The sequence below is a fragment of the Agelaius tricolor genome, unplaced genomic scaffold (assembly GCF_023055355.1).
Source record: "Agelaius tricolor isolate 1412-34295 unplaced genomic scaffold, bAgeTri1.0.p SCAF_6, whole genome shotgun sequence".
NCBI lineage: Eukaryota > Metazoa > Chordata > Aves > Passeriformes > Icteridae > Agelaius > Agelaius tricolor.
Genome location: NW_027269266.1, coordinates 3,905,282 through 3,930,357, shown reverse-complemented (window position 1 = coordinate 3,930,357; position 25,076 = coordinate 3,905,282). Strand labels below are relative to the sequence as shown.

At 44.8% G+C, this 25,076-nt stretch overlaps 1 protein-coding gene across 5 annotated transcripts; it reads left to right on the top strand.

The window, feature by feature from the left end:
- The first annotated feature begins 154 nt into the window (after positions 1-154).
- On the top strand, positions 155-23,095 carry WDR86 (WD repeat domain 86). 5 transcript variants are annotated; one of them, XM_071428542.1, is made up of 8 exons: positions 463-616; positions 1,020-1,291; positions 4,059-4,200; positions 5,691-5,930; positions 6,015-6,123; positions 14,803-14,938; positions 19,942-20,045; positions 21,936-23,095. In XM_071428542.1, the coding sequence occupies exons 2-8, from the start codon at positions 1,129-1,131 to the stop codon at positions 22,152-22,154; spliced, it is 1,113 nt and encodes a 370-aa protein (XP_071284643.1). In that variant the 5' UTR covers positions 463-616; positions 1,020-1,128; the 3' UTR covers positions 22,155-23,095. The 5 variants fall into 5 exon arrangements, with proteins under 5 accessions (XP_071284639.1, XP_071284643.1, XP_071284638.1 ...); XM_071428538.1 differs by lacking the exon at positions 463-616 and adding an exon at positions 155-402 and having other exon boundaries at positions 5,691-6,123; XM_071428537.1 differs by having other exon boundaries at positions 5,691-6,123.
- Positions 23,096-25,076: the final 1,981 nt, after the last annotated feature.

The following is a 25,076-nucleotide window of genomic DNA, read 5'->3' as shown; positions in this document are numbered from 1 at the left end:
CGGGAGGCACCGGAGAAGCCAGGGAGGAAATGCCGGTGCCCTCGGGCATCCTGAGGGGCGAAGGTGCCGCAGGAAGCGCTGCCTCCCCCGGGACGAGCCCGGGGCCGATGCGGGGGTGCTGTCGGGCTGCTCCGGCTGCGGTGCGGTTGTTAACGAGACCCCAGCCCGGAGAGACCCTTCCGCCCCGCCGGGAGACTGAACTGCGGTACGGGCGGCTGCAGCCCCGGCGAGGCCGCTGCCCGGCAAGGGGAATCGCTGCAGGCAGAGGCCGTCCCGGCGGGGCAGCGCTGCCGGGCACCTCCGGAGGGGAGGACGAGGCGCAGAGCGGCAGCACCGGGGAAACTGCACGGGCGGGGCGAGGCGGCCGCCGCGGGGGGAAGCGGCTCGAACGTGGAGCGGGAGGTAATGGAGGCAGGGCTGGGGCGGGGGGTGAGGGCCCGCCCCGGGGTGGGCTGAGGGGGCACGGCGGGAGCCCTTCCCGCCTCCCCGCAGGGCGGAGGCGGCTGGGGGGACCTTGCGCTCGGCCCGGCCGTGGCTCCGGTGCCCTGGCGGGAGGAGGTTCCCCCTGCCCGGAGCAGGAGTACGGGATCGCTCCGGTGGAGCCGTGCCCGGGGCGGTGAGTGCCGAGATGTAGCGGGACCGTGCGGGAGGGATGGCGGCAGCCCGGGGCTTTGGGGGCCGCCTGAGCCCGGGCTCCCCTCTCGGAGGCGTCGCCTCCTCAGCGTGCCCACAGTCAGCGCTAAGATTGCTCAAAAAGCAGCAGCCTCGGCGAGGGCACCAGGTAGCGGTACCGCCGCCCGGGCTCAGTCCCCCAAGGGGCTGGAAGCGCCCCGATGCCCACGGAGAGGGCACAGCGGGCAGCGTGTACGCCCATCCACCGCCGTGGGGCTTGGGATCCTGCGGGGAAACGAGCGCTCAGTGCTTCAGCTCACCCTGGCTGGGGAAGCGATGCAGCCGCGGGGGGATGAAATGATTTAACGCGCTCTTCTCCCCCGTTCCCCCTTTGTGTCTCTGTGCAGAGCCCGGACTGCCGCGCTGAGGTTTCGCAGTTGAGGTAATGGCAGAAGCCGGTCTGTGGGGCACGGCCGGAGGTCCGGAGCACCGCGCTCTGCCGTGATCTGCGCCGCGATGGGGAACAGCGGCTCGGCCGTGAAGGTCTGCACGGATCACCAAGGCGGCATCAACTGGCTGAGCCTGAGCCCCGACGGGCAGCGGCTGCTCACGGGCAGCGAGGACGGCACGGCGCGGCTCTGGAGCACCGCCGACAGCCAGTGCCACGGCCACTTCCAAGGTACGGTAGCGGCTTTTCGCCTGGGCTGTGGGTCTGAGAGTGGCACAGGCCACACAGCGTGTTCTGGTCTCGTTCAGTCCCTGCCGGGCAGCCAAAATCACGCTGGTTTTGTTTTGGTGTTTGTTACAGCAGCGTTAAGTAGGAGCTGTTTCAACCCAAAACAGGTTACCAGCTCTGCTGAATGCACGGATCCTTTTATCTCAGGGTGTGCGAAGTTTAACTTATGTCACTTTCTGGAAGCCCTGTTTTACCCTGTGAAAAAATACTGACTTTTGTTTCTCTCTCTCTTTTTTTTTTTTTTTTTGGTCCTTTTAATCATCTCATTTCCAGGTGGTCTTTATTTAGAACCTCTTGACCCAGAAGTCTGGAAAGGAACCTTGCTAAATAGGTTATTTCTGTTTTCCCTCCTCATCTGACGCACAGAAATGTTAATTGCTGGGCTTTTTCAATTTGAATTCATTTTGCATCTTAAGAAAAATTTATTATCCTTAGACTGGCATGTCAGTAATTGAAAAGAAAAAAAACTGGAGACAGTGGATATGCAAGAGTCTAGATGTGGGCTAAAGATGTTTGTATTCCCACTGATGTTCTTTTCATACAGAAAAAAAAGAAGCTGTTAAATTTGGAATTTCTAATGTTTTTTTCTTCCAAAGAAGAAATCACATTGCTGTGATTTCCTTGTTGTTTGTTTGCTTGCTTGCTTGTTTTTCACTATGGAGTATTGTCTTTCTTCCCCACATCCTGCCATGGTTCTAGCTTCTGGAAAACTCACTGCATTTGCTTTAGGCTTAGAAATCCTTTAAACTAGAAAGAAAAATGTATTGGATAGTATCCATTATTATGGAATCTGCCAGTGTTTGGGGTAAACTCTGAAGAAGGTTGGGCTGGGTGGTTTGTGAACTGCCAGTCAAATCAGATAATTGTATGTATTTTATAATTATGCATGCACACAGTTGTCATGTCAATTTTAATTTTACAAGCTATAATTACTGATAAACCTGTATCTCTAATGCAGTTTCAAGCTCCACCACAGCACAACCAGCAGACTTGTGTGGTGGCTGCTTTTGGCCAGACCAGCACCAGACCTTGTCTGCCACATGGGGTTTTGGCACCCTGTGTGTGGGTCAAGTATTACTGATGGTTAAAATCTGCCTGGCAGACTTTGGTGCAGTAACCAAGATGCTGTTTTGATCTCAGAGCTGGATTACATGATGCTATGAGAAAAATCCCAGTGATTGAAACCTGATCCATTCAGGCTGCTTTGCAAAAAGTTTCACAAATATGGGAGAACGAGTGTAGTTCTGCTTATAGCCCTGGTGATCTGTTTAATTTCTGGCATCTGATGAAGTTGTTTTAGAGGAAACAAGCCATATGTTTGTAACATGGATTCTGGTTTGCTTTTGAACTACAACAAGGCTTTTAAACTTCAGGAATTGTACTGAAATCTGTTTTTTGCAGTCAGTGAAACAGTGTTTTACTGGGCAGCCTGCTTTCCCTCAGTTTTTTTACCATCTCTTTATTTTACAACATTCTGTTTTTCTAATACCTTTGTCCATCTGTCTCTCTTTAATCACAACTGTCCTTCTTTCATTTATTTGTTTTCTTTTTTTTTTTTCTCAAAGAATAGTATTTAAGTCACAGTAGGGCCAACCAACTTGAGCCATAACTGTCACTCTTGTAATAATGACTTAAGTGGAAACAGTTCTGCTCCTAAAAGCTTACAGTCTAAATGTTAAAGCAGAAGAGTGCAGGGTAATAATAGTCCAATGATTAGATAGGTGACAGCAATTTCACACAAGAGATCTGGGATGAAGCTAGGACTTGAATCCTAAGGTGATTTTTACCTGTGATGCCTTTAATATTACAATAGAAAAATGACACATCTTGCTAAGCAGCAGCAAAAGCTCGAGGTGGTAATATTGATTCCTCTGTTTTGGTGTTGCCTTGTTTGTCAGTGTGACATTTTTAAAGCAGTGGTTGTGTCTGTTTTTATTGTAACTGTAGAATCCTTGTGTACTCTACATATTGTGTAAACAATTGTGCTCTAATCCTCCCTCCCTTTCTTTTCCTTAAAGGTATACTTATACTTGGAAAATTGTGGGGTTTAGTCATGTGGGGGAAAGTATTGGCTGGCTATTTACTTGGTATGTCTTTTTGTTTGCTTTTCATTCTGCCTGGACAATGAAACCAAACTTGTTGGTAAGTCTCAGGTCATTTTTTCAGAGTTTCATGCTTTGATTTATGACTGTGTCCTGACAATCAGTGGGCTGGGTTGAAATGCTGCCTTTTTCTCCCTGCTTCCAGAAGAAGGAAGCAAAAACATTTTTAAATTAAAAAATAAGCTGTTTTTTCTACTGGTTTCAAACTTCATTAGTCTGACTTTTATTATATTGATATTAGTCTATCTCATTACATTTTTGTAACACTGTTTGATTTACCTGCTTGGTGGAACTGCACTGTTTTACTCTTTCACTTAATCCTGATATCAGTGAAACTTCCTGCTGTGACTTGAAATGGTTGTGTTTTACACAAATCTTTAAACTGCACTGTTTTACTCTTTCACTTAATCCTGATATCAGTGAAATTTCCTGCTGTGACTTGCAATGGCTGTGTTTTACACAAATCTTTAAACATGAAAAGCACAGCGGTGCGTTTAAAACTGGAGTTTTGCTACATTTGTTTGCATTTTTCTTTTGGCTAAGGAGAAGAGCTGGACTGCTCTGTCCTTTCTGCACACACAGTGACTGATTTCCTTCGTTATTCCTAGGACATGAAAGCTACATCACCTTCTGCCACTTGGAGAATGAGGCTGCCTTCACGTGCAGCGCTGACCACACCATTCGCAAGTGGGACGTGCTGACCGGGCAGTGCTTGGCCATTTACCGAGGCCACACTTCAATTGTCAACAGGTAGGCTTCTCCCCTCGTGCTCCTGTCATCTGCCATCACACACTTCATCATTCCCCTGCAGCTCCCCATCCCTGCACTCATAAAAGGGGCTGTGCAAACCTCTGAGTTCGTGTTCTGTGCTGCCATGATTAGTTTTTCTAGCAACACTGCTGACACAGATAGGAGAGAAATGAAAGGCACACAGCAGGGGAATGGAATCCAGGGCCAGGGATGAAATTCCAGAAGAAATGATCCAATTGATAACAGATGCTGCTGATAAATAGGTTTAAAAACATCCTGTTGAGCTTTTGTGTCAGCAAGAGGGATGAAGTCAGGGATTTTTCTGTAATTATCATTCCTGTTTGGTCAAATGAAGTTTAATAATAAATATACTGTGTGTGGCTGATTGGCCTTTCCATTTAAAGTGCCTATTAATAGTTGGACTGGATTTAATTAATGGCAAATAGAGCAGTCAAAGATTGGTATTTTTTTAACATTTCTTTTCTGGTGGGTGTGTGGGCTTTTTAGTTCCTTTCTAAACTCAAAACACATATGATGTATAGTGAGGTTCTGTAAATAGTTAGGAAGGCTGGTTCTGTGTTTTGGCACAGGCCTGATTTTTGCTTGAATCAGCAAATGGGAAATGTGTTCCCCATTCATATGACTTTGTTGCCTGTTTGAAAGGTTCCAGAGGACAAAGCTCACCTGACAAAGAAGGCAGGTTATGGATGTTTCCTATCTCTGGTTTGGAAATATGAACTGTAGATTTTGTTTTCTGGTTTTGTATGTTTGTGCAACTACAACTCATTATTTTGAAGGCCCAGGAAGTTGAATTCCTGAGGTGTAATCTTTGGTTTGCTCTTCAGTTATGTAATAAGAGGAGTGCTTATGCTTTATCTTTTTGGAGATCCTGAGCTAAGTGAAATTAAGTGTATTTTTTTTCCTCACACTCTCCTTATTTGATGATGGAAAGATGGTTATTTTGCACACTGTCAGTTACAGTTCAGATTCCTGGAATGTTGTTTTGTGGTTGTTTTGATTCCAAGCTATTGTCACAGATCTGTTTTTAAAGAAACTTTAATGAATAACTGACAAGAATTAGCTAATTTAAAAAAACCCAAACAAACACAAACCAAACAACAAAGCAAACTTCCAGGTATTATATATAACTTATAAAAGTTCATATTCCTTGCTGGAAGGAATTTTAGCTAAACAAAATGCACAAAGTTACAATGCCATATTGTAAAAATATCTGCATCAATGTACTTGAATGAGGGATCTCAATTTTAAAAGTAGAAACATGGAAGTGTTAGATTTTTAAAAATGCCAAAGATGTTATGTTCATGCTGCTGTGGGAATTGTGTTAGGTGCTTTGGCACCATTGATTTCTTGACTTTCCCAGTCAGGCAAGGTAACTCATACTTTGGGGTACTTGGCATTGAAATTGTGACAAAAGATGGTTATGTGAAAAGAACAATACTGTTCACATGCACAACCTTTATTTTTTGCAGAATCCTGGTTGCTAAAGACTATCTCTTCAGTGGCTCCTATGACAGGACAGCCCGCTGCTGGAGCGTGGACAAGGAGAAACAAATCCAGGAATTCCGGGGCCATCGGAACTGTGTGCTGACCCTAGCTCACTATTCCTCCAGGGATGTGCTGGAAGAAGAGGAGGAGGAAGAGGAGGAGGAGGAGAAAGTGAGCAGGGACCTGCTGGTGACAGGGAGCACGGACTGCACTGTGAAGGTCTGGTGGGTGTCCAGCGGGCGCTGCTACCAGACCCTGCTGGGACACACTGGGGCCGTCTTATGCCTTATACTTGATGCACCAAACAGGGAGCTGTTCTCTGGCAGCACGGATTACACCATCAGGACCTGGAATATTGTCACTGGAGAGCAGCTGAAAGTCTTCAAAGAGCACCAAGGATCAGTAATTTGCCTAGAGGTAAGGGCAGAGGCTTCCTTGAGGGGCTTTGTCTTAACTCATGTCAGTCTCAGTTATTTTTCATTCATAAAGAAGCTCTTCTGAGACAGATTATAAATGATGAGCTTAAATATTTATATAATAACAAAATAATAGTGCTCTCTGGTCTTGAGACAAACCCTCTTTCTCTAAAACACTCAGTGATCTCCTCTTAGCTTCTGGTGGCTGTCCTGGTCTAAGTTCTAGCTGAATATCTATTTAAATTCCACTAGGTCATGGAACTCATGGGTAGGTGTGCTGACAGTACTGTTCATCTGAGTGGGCTTGTGTAGTCAGGCTCACCAGACTTTGAAAAGAAAATAACCTGAGCAAGTAACACAGGGTCAGGTAATTTAAAAAGGGGAGGGGAAAAACACTCCGTAAACCAGATAACTTCAAAAAACTCAACCCAAAACTGTGGGCAAAAGGTAATAGGAAAGCATAAAGCTGAAACAAATCCTACATTAAAGACCACACAGACAAGATGTGAGGAAAAAAAAAGGGAGAAACAGATGGCCAAGACAAGAAAATGGGCAAGAAAAATGGAAAAGAGAAGCAGAGCATGGCGGAGAGAAATCAGGAAATGATGGAGGAGAGAGAAAAAAAAATGTAACGAGATCTGAAAAACTATACTCTGTTTTTCTATTTGCAGTATTTTTCTGTTGAATGCTGCCAACTTTGTTAACATTGCAGGGGGGAGAGGAGGAGGTCAGGCAGATGAAGCAAGAGGGGAATGATAGTTATCCACAAGCTCATTATCCACCAGAAAATGCTGATAGTGCATTCAAAGAGAGTACATGGTGGTCTGTCACTCAGTTTCAGGTCAGCATAAATGTTTATACATGGATGTGTCTGGCTGAAGTTTATGACAGTAGTTTTTCTTCCTGCTCTCCCTGTTTGTGTTTGTTGTCCATAAGTTTTTTTTTTCCCTTACAGAGGCTACAGGATGTATCTTTAATAGCTGTTCAATAAAAGTTGCCTTTGTTTCTAAATAAGATAGTCACAGCTGACACTAGAAGACTAAAAACCTGGGAATACTGAAGGAATTCTGTTTTCCTTCACTTTTAGAAAAGAATAGGAAAAAACCCCACACAATATCATATTGCCCTGGAGTAATGTTTGTCTTGCTTGGGTAAATTCTTGGTGTTAAATCTTGTTTTTATGATATTGTGGTAATGTACTCTGAGGATGCTGAAGTAAATCTGCTGCTGTCCTTAGTGTCACGCTATGTTTTGTTGTTTAATTGTAACCCTTCTCCAAGGCACAGATTGGCAACAACAGAGCTTGCCTTAATTTAATTGGGTTCTTGCTAAAATTGTTACACAAAGCTGGCTTGACCCTCTCCCAGAAGCCTGGGAAATTCAATTATGCCCTTTGAATGCTCAGGAATGAGCAATGCCTGTGAGCACAGAGTTAAGCAATGGCTTTAAACAAACAGAACTTCTTGTAGGGGAGAAGAGAAGCAAAACCAATACATCTATTTGGAAAACCTGAACAATTCAGAGTACACAAGACTGCTCCTGCTGCCAAGACTGTGTTGGCAGCAGTCCTGGCCAAATCTTCTGGAGTGACTGGTAGCCCCTCTCTTCTCTCATCACCAGTTAATGTGTGGGGCTGGGAGGGTCCAGCTGAGGTACAAACAGCCCCTACAGAGAGCATTTAGTGTCCAGGCCTCTCCAACTTATCCCAGCTTAAGCAGTCCCTGCTGGTGAATAGCTTTAGGCTGTCCATCTTTCCTAATTCCTCTCTGCCTTTCTGGGTTCAACACTATCCCTTCTGTTCCACTTGGCTGCCACTCAGCACAGCCCACATGGTATTCTTTTAGAAAGGGGTCAATCACCAGAATCTGTACAAAGATGTTTCAACAGAAAGGAAACTTCCTGAATAGAGGTGTGGTTTTTATTATTATTTTTGTTTTGTTCTCAGAAAGCTTTTGGGGCCTTTTTTGCCTCAGGCTTCCTAGTGACAGTGTTGGAATCTGTGGCAATGAGCTAGGATTGTATTCATCAAACCCTGGGTCAGGAAGGACTGGGAGGTAGTTGTGAGTTGCCCACAGTAGCCAGAAGTTTTAATTGTTGACAGTAATTCATTTTCTTCAGTGCAGCAGTGAGCTGCTCATTACATCAGATTTTCACTCTGCTGTCCTGGAGGAGCTGAGTTGGTGCCAGCAATTGAAGGCAGTTACCTGTTCTCTGGGTGGTACAATGCTTGTCTGGGGAGAAAAAAAGGGAAAGAAAAATAAAGACTTCTTTTCATTTTATTTATTAAAATAAAGATCCCTAAGGGAGGATGACCTTTCAAAAAGTTTGAGAAATGCTCAGTGTGATTTCTCATCCTGGACATAGATCAGGAAAAATTTGGATATTGAGACCATATTTTCCCCAACTTTAAAAAGCTGTTATTGATGGGAATGCCCCAGGATGTTCTGAACTGCTGCAAATTATGTCTGGCCTGTTCCAGCCATCTCCCATTGCTTTACAGTAAACACCAATAGTGTTGCTGGAGCAGTGAATGGAAATTCCTGGAGTTTCTTGGGGGAGTTTTCTGGGTAGATAGCCATAAAGCACACCCATGTTTTCCACCCTGCTTCCTGCAGTGGTGGTATGTGGAAAGCAGAGGGGTGATGCTACAGACAGATTCAGATTTTGAACATTCCCTTGTTGCTCTAAGATCCTTTGAAGTGTTGTTGTCAGGTAGTGTAAGTAGAGGAGCCTGGAAACAGCTCTCATCTAGCATGGCAGAACAGAAAGTGTTCGTGGATTTTGGGCTTTCCTTTGTGCCCTGTCCTTGGTGGCTCTGGGCAGGGGAGTGATGAGCTTGAGCTGCCCTGTTCTCCAGCCTTGTCCTGCTGTGGGGAAGTCAGGCTGGTGAGGGTGACCAGCTGAACCCCCTTCAGGTGCTCTGCTGCCAAAGGGCTTCTGCAGCTTCTCATAATGCTGCTTTTCTCCTCCTTCCACCATTTAAATTGGGCTGAGAGAGGTTTGCTGGGAGACTTTCTATCTGCTGTGGGAATTGTGTTAGGTGCTTTGGCAGCATTGATTGCTTGACTTTCCCAGTCAGGCAAGGTAACTCACAGTGGAGCAGCCAGAACTCTTCACTCTCCTCCTCCTGCAGTGTGTTGATAGCTTGGCAGACAAAGTACAGCAGCTGTTTTGGGAGCTCCCTCTTCATATAAGAGCCAATAATGAGATTTTATAGGAAGTGATGGGAAAAAGCAAGGGTGGGCTGAGTGTAACCACATAGCTCATGCTCATTCTTCCACTAAAATTTCAGGCCTGGCTAGAGACCAGTATTTGCAATTAATAATCAAATATGCATTTTCATTAATGTGTCTGCCTGCAATAGGCTGAATAACCCTGATTTAAATATTTACTTATGTGTGTTTTTCTAAATGTCTCTCCTAAGTAGCTTTGCAAACTGTTCACAAAATAGTTACTTATTTAATCACAAGGATTGCTTTGTCCTTTGCTGATTGTTCTGCCTCTGAGTATTTATCAAAAATGTGCTGCCAAAAGCTGGCAGAGAGAAATGATCCAGCTTGGAATTTAGCTTGGATCCTACTACAAACATTCTTGCAAGAAAACTCCCTTTTGAAGAACATGAACATGAGTGGGCAAGGACTTGCTTCTGGTTTTCCTGCAAAAGTTCCTTTGTTTGGACCATTCCCTTCAGTTGCCTTTTAAAGCTGACTAGAAGAAAAGAATGCTTTGAACAAAGCCACTGCCTGAACTCTGTTTATGTGCTGAACTGTTGTGATCACGGGGACAGAAATGTTTTGTTTTCTTGCCACACCAGTTAAATTCACATATTTTTTGCAGTTTGTGTTTGTATTTGTTGCATCAGAGGATGAAGATGTGAATGAGTGGAATGTAAAGGCGTACAACACCTGTAAGAACAAAACACGGAGCCATCACTTTGCACTGCAGTAAAAAAAGTTGAAAAACATTCTCTTAACAGCCAGCCCAGAGAGCTCATTTTAGATGGATTCTCAGGAAAAAACCCCAACAATTTCTTGGCCACAGGGAGTTTGTTAGCTCATTAAAATGGATGTGGTTTAAATGGGATCCTGAAACTCTTAACTCAGCCCAAGGCTTACATAGTTGTATCTTGACGTTGGTCCTGCTTGGTGATTCTTGACTTAGAAGTGGCTGTGAACAGAAGACCCAAATTCCAGATTGTAGGAACACTGACCCCCACGAGAAGAATAAGCTGGTGGTGGGGTATGTGGTTGCTCATATGAACTCATCCTGAAGTTCATGAGGGCCCGTCTGAGTGCACTGACCCTCAGCAAAAGGATGTGTCCAAATCTCTTTGGAGAATCAATTGCCTCTCCTTGGCTCTCCAAAACTTGTTTCTCATAGCAAGGGTTAATTGGGAGGGCAAAGTCCATTCCTATAAGGTTGAAATATCTGCTAAACAGCTCTTTTGCAGATATTTTTTGGCATTTTTACAGGTAGAAGTTGGCTAAAGCTGCTGCATTTATGCAGTTCAGCCAAGATTGTGAAGCAATAGGGTTACGATTTTCTTGAAAGACCAACCCTGGACGTGATAATTTGTTCTTTATTAAAATTCTGGTGGGTTTGTGGGCTACAACTAAAGTTTTTTCTTATTAATGAGACCTGTAACTACTAGAGTGTTTACAACTACTCTTCTGCTACTGCTATTACTCTGCAACTCACAAGCAGTTTGACTGAACTTTTTCAAGGAATAGTTACATGTCCAGTATTTTGGGTTGAGGATTAAGACAAATTTTCTCCATTCACGTGTCAGTGTTCCATCTGGTTCAAAGCAAAATTTCTCATGAGAAAAATTAACAATCCAGAATTGCAAATATCAATGCAATGGGTTTTTTTTCTGCTGTTTGACTGAGGCTTTAGAACTGGGCATCAAACTTTTATCAGGTTTTTAATGTTTTTGAAGCTACGTGGGTTTGAAATGTCCACTCAGCCCATTGGTATCTGAGCTGCAAAGCTGTTCTGTGTCTTCCACTCTCCTGCAGGTGTCCTTGCCTGGCCATGGTGTTCTGTGGTCAGGAGCTTTGTTGGGCAGCTGGCCAAAGTGAAGCAAGTGCTCAAAAGCCAGCCAAGGAAAATACAGCTTTAGAAATGTCACCTCTTCTCTGGGCAGACACAGACTGGAATATGTAACTGTGTCTGCTAAACATTTTGAAACCACAGAGTGTGGGGCCAGCTTGTAAGGTGCTTTTGCTGGGGGAACAGTAAGTGATGATTATTATTATTTTCAATACAGAGTAAATGCAGATATCTGAAGGGTTGCAGCTTAGGCTGGAATTGCAAGCTAGACCTATCTTTAGTCAAGTGAAGGAGTGATCTCACCTGAATGATTCTGGCCACAGCTGAGAAGGTTGTCCTTGTTGGGGATGGGAAATAGTGAGTTTTAAGGCATGATCTGTTTCAGATGTGCCTCAGGATGAGAGGAATTGTGCCCTAGACCACAGTGACTGTAAGGGGGCTATCCTTAGCTGTGGAGTTGTGAACCAGTTTAGATGAGATTATGCCTATCATATCACTAAAGACAGATCTGATTTGCAACTTCAGCCTGAGCTGAGAGCTCTTGAAGGCTTTCTTCACTAACAGCCATTTCATGCTGTTTTATAAAAATCCCATGGCAATGAGGGGCTGTGTGACAGTCAGAGCCTGCCCTGGGTTTTGCTGTTGGCTCTGCTGCAGGCTCTGTCTGTGGCATCTGGTGGATTGTTTAACCTGTTAATTCTTCCTTTCCCATGTAAGACTGAGAATCCTGTGCTACTGTACTACTTGCTTAAATTGGTGAAGGGAAGGGAGGGAGGAAGGAAGGTAGGTGGGTGCATGGAAGTGTTTCATGGGGCAGCACAGAGGCTTTGAATTTAATTGAGGTGGTTCATGTGCTGACCACCTCACCAGATCTCAAACATTGGAAAGCCAATCCTGGCCAGGGCTGCACCAAAACCAGTGCAGGCAGCAGGTCAAGGGAGGTGATTCTTCTCTGTTCTTCTCTTGTGAGACCCCACCTGCAGTGCTGCATCCAGCTCTAGAGTCTTCAGTACAGGAAGGACGTGGATTTGTTGGAGCATGTCCAGAGGAGTGAAGATGATGAAGAGGGATGGAGCACCTCTGCTATGGAGACAAGCACAGAGAGTTGGGGTTGTTCAGCCTGGAGGAGAGAAGGCTCCAGGGAGACCTTAGAGCCCCTTCCAGTGCCTAAAGGGGCTCCAAGAGAGCTGGGGAGGGACTTTGGACAAGGCTGTGGAGTGATGGGACAAGGGGAAATGGCTTTAAACTAAAAGAGAGTAGATTTAGATTGGGAAGAAATTCTTTCATGTGGGCGTGCTGAGGCCCTGTCACAGGTTGCCCAGAGAAGCTTTGACTGTCCCATCCCTGGAAGTGTTCAAGGCCAGGTTGGAAGGGGCTTGGAGCAACCTGGGGTAGTGGAAGGTGTCCCTGCCCATGATGTTTAAGGTCCCTTCCAACCTAAACCATTCTATGATTCTAAGGCTCTTAAAATCCTGATGCTATAAATTACCTGAGTAAACCTACATAACTTCAAACATTTTTGTATCTAACAAATTAGCAAATCTAGGTAAGCTGCAGCTCTCCTGTTCATTGATACACCCACTTAAATGTAGAAATGAACTGGTATAACCTAATGTACCATTAATGCAGAATGGCATTTACCTGTGGGAGGTTATAATTTAGTGTTTTTCCCTGCTCAGTGGGTGGGTTGATGCTGCTAGCAAGATGTCTCAAAAAGAAATGCAACAACTTGGCCACAAACCACGCCGCAGGATCCTAACCCCAAGCATCCTCTTCCATTTAGCAGGTGCACATGACAATTCTCTTCATGCCTGTTCAAGAGAGACTGAAATTTAAAAGTCCTTCCTCAGGCTAACTTGTGGTTCTTGGTTTTGTTAGTGCTGCTGGCCATTCGTTCTCTCTCCTCATGGAGATGTAGCATTAATGCTGTTGCTAAAACAGCTTAAAAGTAATAGGAAGTGACATTTCAAAGTACTGCTGGCTTTTTAAAGTGGTTTGTGCTTTACAAGGTCCTGGCATTCAGCTGTGAAATCTCTCCCATGGGGCAGGTTCTGCTGGGAGGAAGTGTGGCATGTCCTGCTCCAGCTGAGCTGGTGGCAGCTGTGGCAAGGGAGCCTCTTGGTCTGCCTGCTCACATTTCTTGTGTGGGTTATCACAGTCCCATCCCTGTAGTGCTTCATATCTTAAAATACCTTTTGCTTCATGTTGTAACACAGCACGCACAATGCTGTTTTGTACAAAGCTCACTTCTGATGCCTCTTGGGAATGGGGTCATTCCTTTTTGGATTGGGAGTGGAGATGGAAAAGCATGACCATTCCAAGCTTACAGATACAGAGTGTGCAAAGAGTGGGGACCAAATCTAAGGTGGCAGGAAAACCAACCCTTAAAAGTGCTCTACAAGCAAGACCACAAGTTGATTTGTCATTTGCTCATTTCCTGGAGATACTGGAGAAGCATCAGGGGTTTGTGCACTGCTGGTCATTCAAACCTTCTGATATGTGTGTCTGGTGGACAAACAAGGTACCATTCATTACTCCTTGGGGAAATTCCACTTCTTGGTGGGGGCTCAGGGTTCTCCCTCCTGTCTCTCCATCCCTCTGATACAGAGGCTGCTGCAAGTCCATAAAACTTCCCTTGAGCCACAGCTGTGTGTTGGAGTGACTGGCTGCTTTCAGCAGGAGTTGGGCTCTACATAACACTGGCTGTGAAAACCTTCAGTTTGATGTCTTTACACAGAGAATGCCAGATTTTTCTATGCACTATGGATTTTTTCCTTGCTGAGGTTCCAGGCTTTGTGTAACTTGTTTACTGTGAACTGGTTGGTTTTTAGTCTTGCACAGGTCAGTTATTTTCTCTCTGTCTCTGTTCCCCAGCTGCAATCCTTCCTTTCGTTATTTTCTGTCCTGTCTATGTGGAACAAACCCCATCCTCCCCACCAGTGAGTTCTCACAATGTGCAGGATGACTGGTGCAATGAGAGGTAGCACACAGCAGAAGACAATCTGCTTGAAGGTGTTTAAAAACCTGTGTCAGGATAGTTACTTATTTAATCATTCAGTAACAGTCTAAAAAGACTTGTGGAAATGCAGATACAGAACAGTTTCAAGAGTTAGTGTTTCTGAATACTGTCCTTGTGCAGTGATCATACTAAACATAAACCCTGGATTATGGTGTGTAGAATTTTAATTTACCATTTAAAAAAAAATGTGTTACTCAGAATTGTTCTGAATTTTTTTTGTAATTAAAAAGTAACAATTGGGTAAGAGTTCTTGTAAAATATGCTTTGCAGAAACAACACTGCTGGGGTGTTTTTGAGGCTTTAGTAATATAACTGGTTATGGATGTAGGGTTAGCATTGTTAAGCTCCCTGGAATCCTGCCTGCTGGCACAAGCAGATGGGCTAAGCCTTTATGTTCTGAAAGCTGGGGGCTGTTTTTAAGACCCAGAAGTCAATGAGAGATGCGACTATGAAGAACTCAAGGTTGGCTTGCTCACCACTCCTCTGTTTCAAGGTGCAGCTTGTTGCTCTCTGAGTTGGAAAATGTGACTTGGGATGGGTCCCTTCAGTGCAGCACTCTCACAAAGGTGCCTGGGAGGCCTTTGCTGATGTGGTTTTCTCTCCCCTCAGCTGGTGAATCGTCACCTGTACTCGGGGAGCGCGGACAGGACAGTGAAGTGCTGGTTTGTCGACACTGGGGAGCGGATCCAGACCTACAAGGCTCACAAGCACAGCGTTAGCACTTTGAAATACCACGCTGGCATCTGTAAGTTGCCTTTCCTGTGTTCTCCAGCCCTCTCCAGTCTCCTTTTCCATATTTGTGGTGGATTGAAGGTTGTTAATGGAGAATAATTTTGAACACTTGTGAAGTTTTCAGTTTTTTCGACTCTGGCATGTTTACGTTCCGTACCAAACTGCTGCAGCACTCCATGTGGGAAGCTTAGGTCTTCCCTCTGTTTTCCACTCCCTCTTCTCACAAATGAAGGGGCAGTTGTTCTGTTTCTGTTACCAAGGGATAGGGATGTGGCTTAAATCCTGAGCTGTCTGGTTGTTTGTGTCTCTGTGGTTTAACCTCAACTAGTCTGGTGTCTGTCACCTGCTTCTGCTGTGTGCTGGGGACAGCAAGTGCTGCTGCTGCACACACAGCCCTGTGCCTCTCTCTGCTGCCTTGTAGGCTCTGTGTAACACCCTATCCTGAACCAGAATCACACCTCAGATGCTCACTGCTCCTTCAGTTAGGCTTCCCATTGAGGTTCTGACCATCTCCTAGACTCATTTTCCACAAGGTCTTTACCTGTTATCTGTTAACAAATCTGTGGATTTGTTCCCCACATAATTTTCCTCTAGCAGCCAGACCTTCCTAATGCCCAGGCCTCAGCTCTCCTACCTTCAGTCCTCCTGTTTACAATGGTTTCTGTCCATCGGTGTCTATTGCTAACATAACAGTACGTGCTGACCATCAAACCTCCCTGTTTAAATCCCTCTCAGTGCTGGCTTTCCTTCTGCATGTCTGGGTTTGGGTTGCCAGACAGCACCTCTGTTTTGATCAGTGAACCTCTCTGTGTCATCCTGGTCTTATCCTGCTTCTTGTATTTGACTTGATGTATCTTCACTTGGTTTCCAAAAAAGAACTTCTCTCCTCTCCTCTCCTCTCCTCTCCTCTCCTACCCTGAAGGAGATGGCCACGGCTGTCTTAAGCTAACCTAGACATTCACAGCTCTTTCCTGATTTTGATTTCTTCCCTTCAGCTTTGAAGTGAACACATCACACTAAATGAGTGGTTGCTATCTGGGCCTTGATCTCTCTTTTGGCAGCTCCTCAGTGTGATGGTGATAAATAGCTGACAGATGCAAGATGGTGCACGTTAGCAGAGTTGTACCTGCACAGTTTAGTAGCAGTTGTCTGGCACCATGCTTTCCTGACTACATTTATAACCCAGTAACTGAACTGATTTCTTAATTATGTTTGGAAACTTAGCATGTAACTAGGCCCAGGGGTAGACTTTTAGCCAGGAAACCTTGTTTTGGTCTTCCTTTCAGCATGAGTCCCACATCACTGCTTTTCTCCACTAAAATATTTATTTATAATTTAAGGTTATTGCAGCTCTCCTCACCTCCATGGCAGAATTACCCCATTCTCCCCTACCTGCAGGTTGTCATTTCTGCTGGTTTCAGCTTCCACAGTTGGCTAGAAGGCTGAAATGGAAGGGGACAGGGTCTGAACCTACACTGCACCTTCAAGTTATTATTGCTCCAAGACGCAGGCAGGTAGAGCAAGGGAAATGAACCAGAAATTGTAATCTGGGATGATCACTGGTAGACAAAGTACTGATGATTTTGTGTGTGTGTTTTCCCCCTTTTAATGATAAAGACACAAACCAAAGCATTGATTTTGTCAAGACTAGCCAAAGGCCAGTGATCTGTGCTAAGCTGATGTTTGCCTGATCCTGTGCTGAACATGAATGTCTGGGTGGGAGACAGGGATTGTCTCCTTCATCAATGACACCTCCAGAGCTGCAGTTCTTCAGTGTCAGGTTCCTGTTGCTGATTCCCTGACTTCTGGGACTCTGGCTGGGGGCTCCCCTGTCGGGGGAGAACCTCCTGGAGTGGTTTTGTGTCAGGAAATAGAGACCCACTGGATCTTTTTGGTCTTCAGGTTCTTGTTTATTGTGATCTTATCTGGAATTTTGCACGCTGTCCACACCAGGGCTCAGTGCACTGGAAAACACCACAAAATGGCCAACAATCTCTTGTTCCAAGGTCTTTTAAAGCTAAACTATCCAATTAAGAACTGACACCTGGATTATTTTCCCTTTTAACCCAATAACTGATCCCACAGAGCTGCAATGGGGACTTTTCCACCCTATTACAAAATGCCACCTAAACCCCTGAAGAAGGAGGAAGAAGAAGCACGAGGAAGAAGCCCAGGATGACACCCTGTGCCCTCCATCTTGCTTCCATCCACAACACACTAAAAATCCTAAAACCTAAATTTCCCACCTACACTACTCTGTACAATATACTTCACACCCTAGTGGATTCTGGTCTATTCTGGAGTTTAGGAAACTTTCTCCATGAATGAGGGTCAAAGTCAGTGCTCCCCTGGGGGTCAGGGCACCCCAGAGCAGACAGGGAAACATTCCCAGTGCCCTGGGTTTCCACAGTTCAGTGTTGATCCTACTCTTCATGCAACCTGTAGAGACTTGACCAAACTGTTAAGCAAAGGAAGTTTTAACTCAAACAAAAGTTTTATTATCTGATGCCACCTCCATCAGCTCTGCAGCTTTCTCTCTCTTCCCCCTCATTCTACCACCTTGTCCCTGCCATACACATACATTATTTTTCCACAACACTCTTTTTTGGAATTAAAATGCAGACAGTATTGCTGCATTTAGTCAGACCTGCAAAGAACATCCTGGTAGTGTGATAGAAGAGTTTACAGAATTATTTAAGATCTTGTTTTAAATAAAATGCAAAAATACTAAAAGCGTCAAACAGGAAGTATCAAATTGTTCCACTTCAAGGGTAGGAAAAAAAGCTCTGGAAAAATATTAGGAACTTGTTTGAATGCATTATATGCACTTTAATTAATGAAAGAGGAAATTTCTCCCTAAGGATTAATTTATAAACTATGAGTGCTTGCATTATTGTGGTGCATTCATCACTGATTTCCACAGTATCTAATAATTTTGTTAGAATTAGAATTATAAAGACATGTTAACTGGATACCAGTGTTGGAACTAGTGTAGCTTAAAATACAATCTGTTCACCTGGGACAGATCAGAACTGCCTTTCAAAAATGTGGAAAAAATTATTTAAATTATGTTTGTTATGGTTTATGTCACATTTGCACTAGTGCAAGAACATGAAAGAAAATCATAGCCATGAAGTGGTAATTTTCTGTTAGAAGATCTTAATTCTGCTGCTTTCTCTCTGATCAGAGCCCAAAGGCTCATTGCCCCAAAGGGTTTGTGGTCTAAATAAGAAAACAGAGTAGAAGAAAGAGAGGAAAAATACATGTCTGTTTCCAAAATCACTTTATAGTATACAGGGAGTCCAAAAAGATGTGAAAACTAAGCATTAAATCATCAGAATGTGTTTCCAGTGGCTTTCCTCAGTCTGCTTGTGTAATTAATAGCATAGGGAATATTACAGCTGGTTCTCAATCTAATTTATTTAATGATATGTTGATTATTTTTCTCTTAAAGTATGTGCACAGCCGTTTAAAATTTAACATGGTTTATATTTTTTTCATGTTACAAAAGCTCCAGGGGAACCTTTCAAAACTGTTCTCCCAAGGGTCTATGAAAATTAAGTAAAAAATGAAAATTAATTTTATTTTGTTGTTGTTGTTTATTTCACAGGTGGTATATATAAGTAAGTATTTAAATGCCAAATCTGGCTTAGATCAACAGCTCTTCTTTGAAATTCAGAGGTGGAGAGAGACTTCCTAAATCCAGAGTGACAGTTCAAAAGACATAAAGGATGTCTGTCAAAAGGGAGATTCTGATGGCAGCAGCTGAAGTAAACTGGCAGCTGCATAGTGAAAACAGCTCTTAATTGGTTCCTACTCTCTGCATGTCTGTAACAGAATTAAGTGATTTCCATTCACTGGGAAAAAATCAGTACCTGTTCCCTGCTTTACTTTGTTGCTACTCATTTGCAGAGTGGGACATGATGCTTTTTCAGGACTCTGCTGGAAATTGAATTATAGTGGCCCATATAAAGTGACATTGATTTTCCACATCCAGATGTTTCTTGGAGGTGCACCCAGGAGGTGCCCAGCTCCCTGCTGTTTCATTTGAATTTAAAAAGCTCATGGCAGTACATAGTCAGTTCTCTCATCTGTTATTGTAGTCCTGAATTTACAACCATGATAATTTTTTCACCTCTCTTTAGAGATTCAGTTCCTGACTTCTCCTAAAAGATAAGGAATCTGTTGGCTTCAGGCACACCAGTTTTGTAAAAATCTTCCCATGCTAGTGGCTTTTACAAAGACATGAAATGCAGGGAGCAGTGAATATATTGCTTTTTGCAGCTCTGAAATATTTATGTCTAGAAAAACTTAAGGAGTTTGGGTTAACTGAAGGGAAGTGTTTATCGAGAGAGTTTGTAGCCTTTAAAGCACATTAATGGGCTCATTTTTGGGCATGTTGCTAAGTACAAAAATCTAAATATTAACAATGCCTTACAGCTCCTGGATGCAGCAGTCTGGGAATCTGATGTGAAGATCCTGAAGTGTTGAGAAATTGTTCTTTGAACATGTAAGGTGCTCTAAGGAAACCTGATGAATAGCCAAAATTCCTGGTCATGCTCAATTTAGTTACCCCAGCCCTGCCCCTCTTGCAGCAGCAGAAGTAATGGAAGCACTGGAGTACTGAATGGAAAGCTGTAAATAACTCTGGTAAAACAAATGAAAGGTTGAGTGGAAATCCTTAAAACCAGACTTGAGATAAATTGCCTGCTTAGAATTATTATAGGCAGGGAAATAGCTGTGGAAGAGAAGAGCAGAAATAGATACTTGAAACTTGTGCAGAGTGAAAGGCTGATGTGTGTAGGCACTTCAGGTTTAAATCAGTTCAGTGTTTCAAAAAATACAACTCAAAACAAGCATGCTGGGGTCAGCAAAATGATCTGGTTTGTCTGAGGAGAGAATCCAAATGGTATGTCATGCCCCCCTGGGAGCTGGTTTTAGGTACATTTTTGAACTTGTATGAACTGTCCTCATGTGGCTGCTCACATCTGGCTGTGCTGTGTGGTTGTGTGTCAGTGTTCACAGGAAGTGGAGATGCCTGTGCAAGAGCTTTCAATTCCAGGAGTGGAGTCCTGCAGAAGATCTTCCGAGGACACAAGTTCATCATCAACTGTATCCAGGTCAGGAAGGGGTTTCTTGGTGAGGTTTCTTCCTTTTGATTGCTCCCTCATTTGTTTTGTGGGAACTGGTGTGGCTGACTGTGCTGTGTGTCTTGGATTGGATGTTCTAGCATAATACTTGAATATTCTGTATGTAATTTTAGAAAAGCTTGTAAATAATCATAAGTGAAACCACGTAACGAGCCCTCAGGGACAGCCCCATGTCTGGGATCGGGGTTTTTTCAGGTCAGGCTGGATAAGCAGCCATGAGAACTGAGACAGATGAACTGATGCTGTGTGGGGCACAGAATGGACTCCAGCCTCATGAGACCCTTTCCATTACAAGACACTACTGATAAGTGTTTGCAGTGCTCTTAGGGGAAAAGAAGTTCCTGCCTTATGCAGGCATAATTATAGCATTGTCCCCCAAACCACCCGGGGGCATGGCATCCCCAAACAGCTCAGGAGTGATATCTGACCCACATCCTGCCAGGAAAATGGAAGGGTTTCTGCCACTGGCTTAAACCTGAAAGTTAATATTGTTTGCAGAATGTCTAGGCTCAAATGAGACTGGCATTTAATAGTTACAGCAGGGGGAATTAGTAATCCTTGGTGGCCATGCAAAGACCATGGAATCATAGAGGGGTTTGCATTGGAAGGGACCCCATTCCAACCCCCTCTGCCATGGGCAGGGACATTTTCCACTAGACCAGGTTGCTCAGTGCCCCCTTCCAACCTGGCCTTAAACACTTCCATGGATGGGGCAGCCACCCTGAGGATCTGCATCTCCCTGCACTGGGATCTCAGTGTAATCTGTGTGCAGGATGGAGATTTTCATTAACAATGGGAGACATTGTTGGTAATTCTGGCTGGCTGACAGTCCAAAGAAAAAGAGAGGAGATAAAATTCCTTTTGCAGTTGATCCCAAGCACATGAAGTTGTAAATAGTTTTCTCTTGTATATTCTTCTGAATTAGCAAGTGGCTGGATGATCTTAAACTGCAACCTCCTGGTGCTGGGCAGTTTTTGTGCAGCAGGTGGGCATCTGGATGTGTTTGGGGAGTACCTAATAGAACCACCCTGGGCAGCCCCAAGTATTGACAAGACCAAAGCTTGGCTTTGTGTTCTTATTTGTAACTGAATTTCCAACTGTACAGGGGCAAAAAAAAAAAAAAAATGGGGAGAGGACTGAGAAGTGGCAACCTTAAGATGATCTTAGGTCTAATAATGAGGGCTGGATGAGAGGTGTGATGCTTGTGTGGTGCTGCAGGTAAGCCAGGGAGATGCTCACTGTCACAGCACACACAGGGAACCACAGGGCACCCATGGGGTGGACAGACTGATACAGGAAGATCACCAAGACTGATGTCTGGCTTCCAGGGCAGGACAAGGGCAAATGGAAACATTAGCAATAGCAGCAAATGGTTCATAAGGGAAATGAAACCACAGCAGTGAATCCACGTTAAATTACTGCAGGTTTTGAAGAACAGTGGAGTTTGAAGGAGGAATTGTACCTATAATTTAGTGCAAAGAGAGAGGGGAAGTGAGAAAGAAAGCATTCCTGAACCCTTGCTGCCCACTGATGATGATTTTGGTGTCTCCTTAAGTTCAACATCAAAACCAGCAGTCTGAAAACAGTGCAGAAATGCCCAGCCACAGCCTGCTCTGACATTGGGTTTAGTTCTCCATTGCTTTTCTAGAGGGTCTGGGTTATTAATAACTCTTGCTGTTTATGGCTCTGTGAAGTGGCTGAGAAATGAGTCCTGACTTGGTAATGTCTCATCCCACTTCAGCAGCTTTTGTGATAATTGATACTGGCTCTTGCAAGGAGCTCAGGCCTTAAGTGCTGGGCTCAAGCTGTGTTTGCTCTGATTTTTGACAGTTTGATTGTGCTGTGACCCTGTTGTTCCAGATCCACAACGAGCTGCTGTACACAGCTTCCCACGATGGCACTCTGCGGGTCTGGGACATCCGGGGCATATGCAAGAGGAACAAGCGGCGCTTGAAGAAGGACAGGTCTGTGCAGGGCAGGAGCTCCCAGAAGGGGAGTCTGGCTCGTCTCTTCAACAATAAAGTTGGCTGTATGATCCAGCAGGAGAATGGGGCACACGAGGCTGTTGAACTGATGTGACTGTCCAGAGCAGGCTTTATGTCAGTGACCAAAGCTGAACCTTTTATTTTCTGCACCACTGTGTCCATGTAAACCAGAACTCGGAAAGAGATAGGAAGTGGCTTTGCCTGAACCTCTGTGTGAGGAGCCAGGATTCTCTGTGGCTGCCAGATGGGCTCAGGTCAGATCCTGTGGCTGTGATGGCTCAGCTGAGCAGCTCTGGGGTCAGCAGCGTGGTTCAGGTGCGGTACCACTGTGTGCGTGCAATTAGGAACTTTACCACTGCTGGCATCAGTTCCCTGGGCACAGAGGTGTTTCACCTCTGGTGCCCAGTGTCTAATGAGATGTTTTCCCATTCCTGTTGCCCCATGACCCCTGTCCAGTCCAGTGTGGCAGTGAAAGGTGTCCTGCAGTGAACGGTGGCCTTGAATTCCATCTCCGCAGCTGACCTTTGGCTCAGTCGTTGGCTGACAAGGCCAATGCAGGAGGGTTTAGCTCTGCAACAGGACCTTAAAGCAGACTGGACTTCTCTCTGGGAAGCTGGGAGTAGTAGGACAGAAATTAATTTAATTGGTTTTTTTAACAAAACATAAGCCACAGAGCAAGCTAAACCTCAGCCCTTTTGTGCCAAGGTCACCTGTTTGCTGACCTTGTGTTGTCTCTCCTCCTCCCAAAGCTGTATCTTGCTAGGTTGCCAGTAGCATTGGATAAGCAGTCAAACTCAAGAGTTTTCCCAGTCTTTTTCCAGGTTCATCCTTCTCTGATAACCACTGAGCCATGAATTAACAAGGGTTCTTATATTTTTCTATTTGCAGATATAACTCTTTGTAGAACCAGTACAAAAATATCTAACCACATGTTTTTATTTTTATGGCTTTATTTATTCTGTACTACAGCAAGATAAAAATGCTGTTATCCTTTTTTTTAGAATGGATTAATAAACATGTGGCATCTGCAGACAACTGACTGTCTACTTTTTATTTTTGTCTCATATGGGGAGGGGTGTGGCCTGGCTGCAGAAGCACAGAAGTTAAGAATGGATGGAACAGGGGGAAAAACCCCCACATACACTTTTGGGAATATTTCTTGCCTTTCCCTCAATGCTGGGGTTGGAGCTGTTTGTGTGTGAAGCTGTCCTGCCTCCCAGCAGGCACCAAAGTGCCAAAGCTCAGTTCCTGTGTCAGGGGGACCAGACACAAAAGCACAGACTTAAGGGACAGCAGGGATGGCAAAGAGCTACAAGCCCTGACTCAGCACTGCCCTGGTGGCACCAAAACCTCCTGTTCTGACACCTTAACACTGTGTCAGTGGGTCAGGCCCATCACAGACCCTGCTCTCCTCTCCTGCTAAGCAGCTTTAGTAGTTCTTACCTGGCAAGTTTCCACATCTAGTAGGAAACAGCATTTCAATTTTGTGAAATGCCTACCAAGAGACTAATTTGGGAGGCCACCTGCATCGTGGTGCAGCCTTAATTGCAATGTCAACCTCTCAGGCTGGTCATTGTGGCTCAGTGGCACATGTCTATGAGCTGCTGCTGGCTTGCCATGCAGCTGACTGCATTTTGCTTCTGAGGATAACACCAAGTAGGAGGCCTTTAGGAGCTGGATGGAGTTCCCCAGACCCCCTGGGCTGTATTTTCTGTTTAAAACTTCACACACAGTGCATGAGACACAAGAGCCTATCTGGGCACACAGCAGCTGCACATGCAGTCAGCAGAGAGAGATCTCAAACAGTGGAATTAATGAGTCATTACCACTTCTGCCTGTTGCTAAACATATCACAGTGCCTCCAAATGCATGGTCAAAATTAACATGCAGCTTTCAGCCACTGCCTCCTGCTCTGCTGATCACTTACAACTGCTCTGGCAGAGTTACATCATTGATGAATGGCTGCTCTGACAAGCACTGCATGTTATGATGCTAATTTTAAATTCCCCAAGGACAAACCTTCCCTTCTGAAGTTGTCACTGCCAGTTTGCTGTGCGAGCCACTTCAAAGAGGAGAATTGCTGCATGTGCAGCTCAATGCTGCCATCAGTGCATGCCCAGGGGCTGGCCAATGCCAGGAGGTTTCAGAAGGGAGGAGCAAATTTGTGTTTCCTCCTCCTTCTTGTTAAAACTACATCCATGACTTGCATGTTTTCAATTCTAAATTCTTTTCTCTATTCTGTTTGCCCTCTGCATTTTGTCCAGGGGTTCCTCAGTGCTGGCCTGTAAAGAAAACAGGATATAATGGGTGCTGAAGCTCATACTGCTGGCTTTGGAAATCCTTCAGCTTTCAGGGTAGAAATACAAAGCCATTCAATTTTTACAGCACTTGCCTTGATAGAGAAGAAAGAAATACAAATAATTCCTTAACAGTGTCATCAGTGCCTGGTTTTTGCTGTGTTTGGCTGAGGGAATCAGTATAAAACCCAAGGCTGTGCTGCAGCCCGTTCATTCCCCGTGCTGGAGCTGAGCAGTCATCCCGCAGGCCACGGCCCTGCTCCCTGCAGCGCACAGCAGTGCACGCCCTCATTTCCCGGCCGCTGAGTGCCGGCAGAGGAGACACTGTCACACAGCAGGGCTGATGTTCTGGCTGGAAGTGGAGAGCGCGGCCGCTTCCCTGCTCCCACCGGCTTCAGACGGGGCCTGGGCTCCCTCTACCGAGAGCGTGGAGCCATGGAAAAGGAATTAACCACGTCCAGGCAGAGGAATGTCTGTTCCCGGAGCAGAGGAGTGCTTACACGGCAGGAAAAGCGATGTTACAAAACCACAGAAACCCCCAAATGCTTCTTCAGAACCCTGGAGCTGGACACAACTACTGAGACAGCGCCTGAAGCAAGCTCTGTTCAACAGATGATTGCAGAATATCCTGTAATCCCCCAGAAATCCATCAAGCTTAATCCACACACCTGTAGAGGTTAAAGAGAGCTGTCTGGGGAAAGTGGCTATTTAGTTATAAA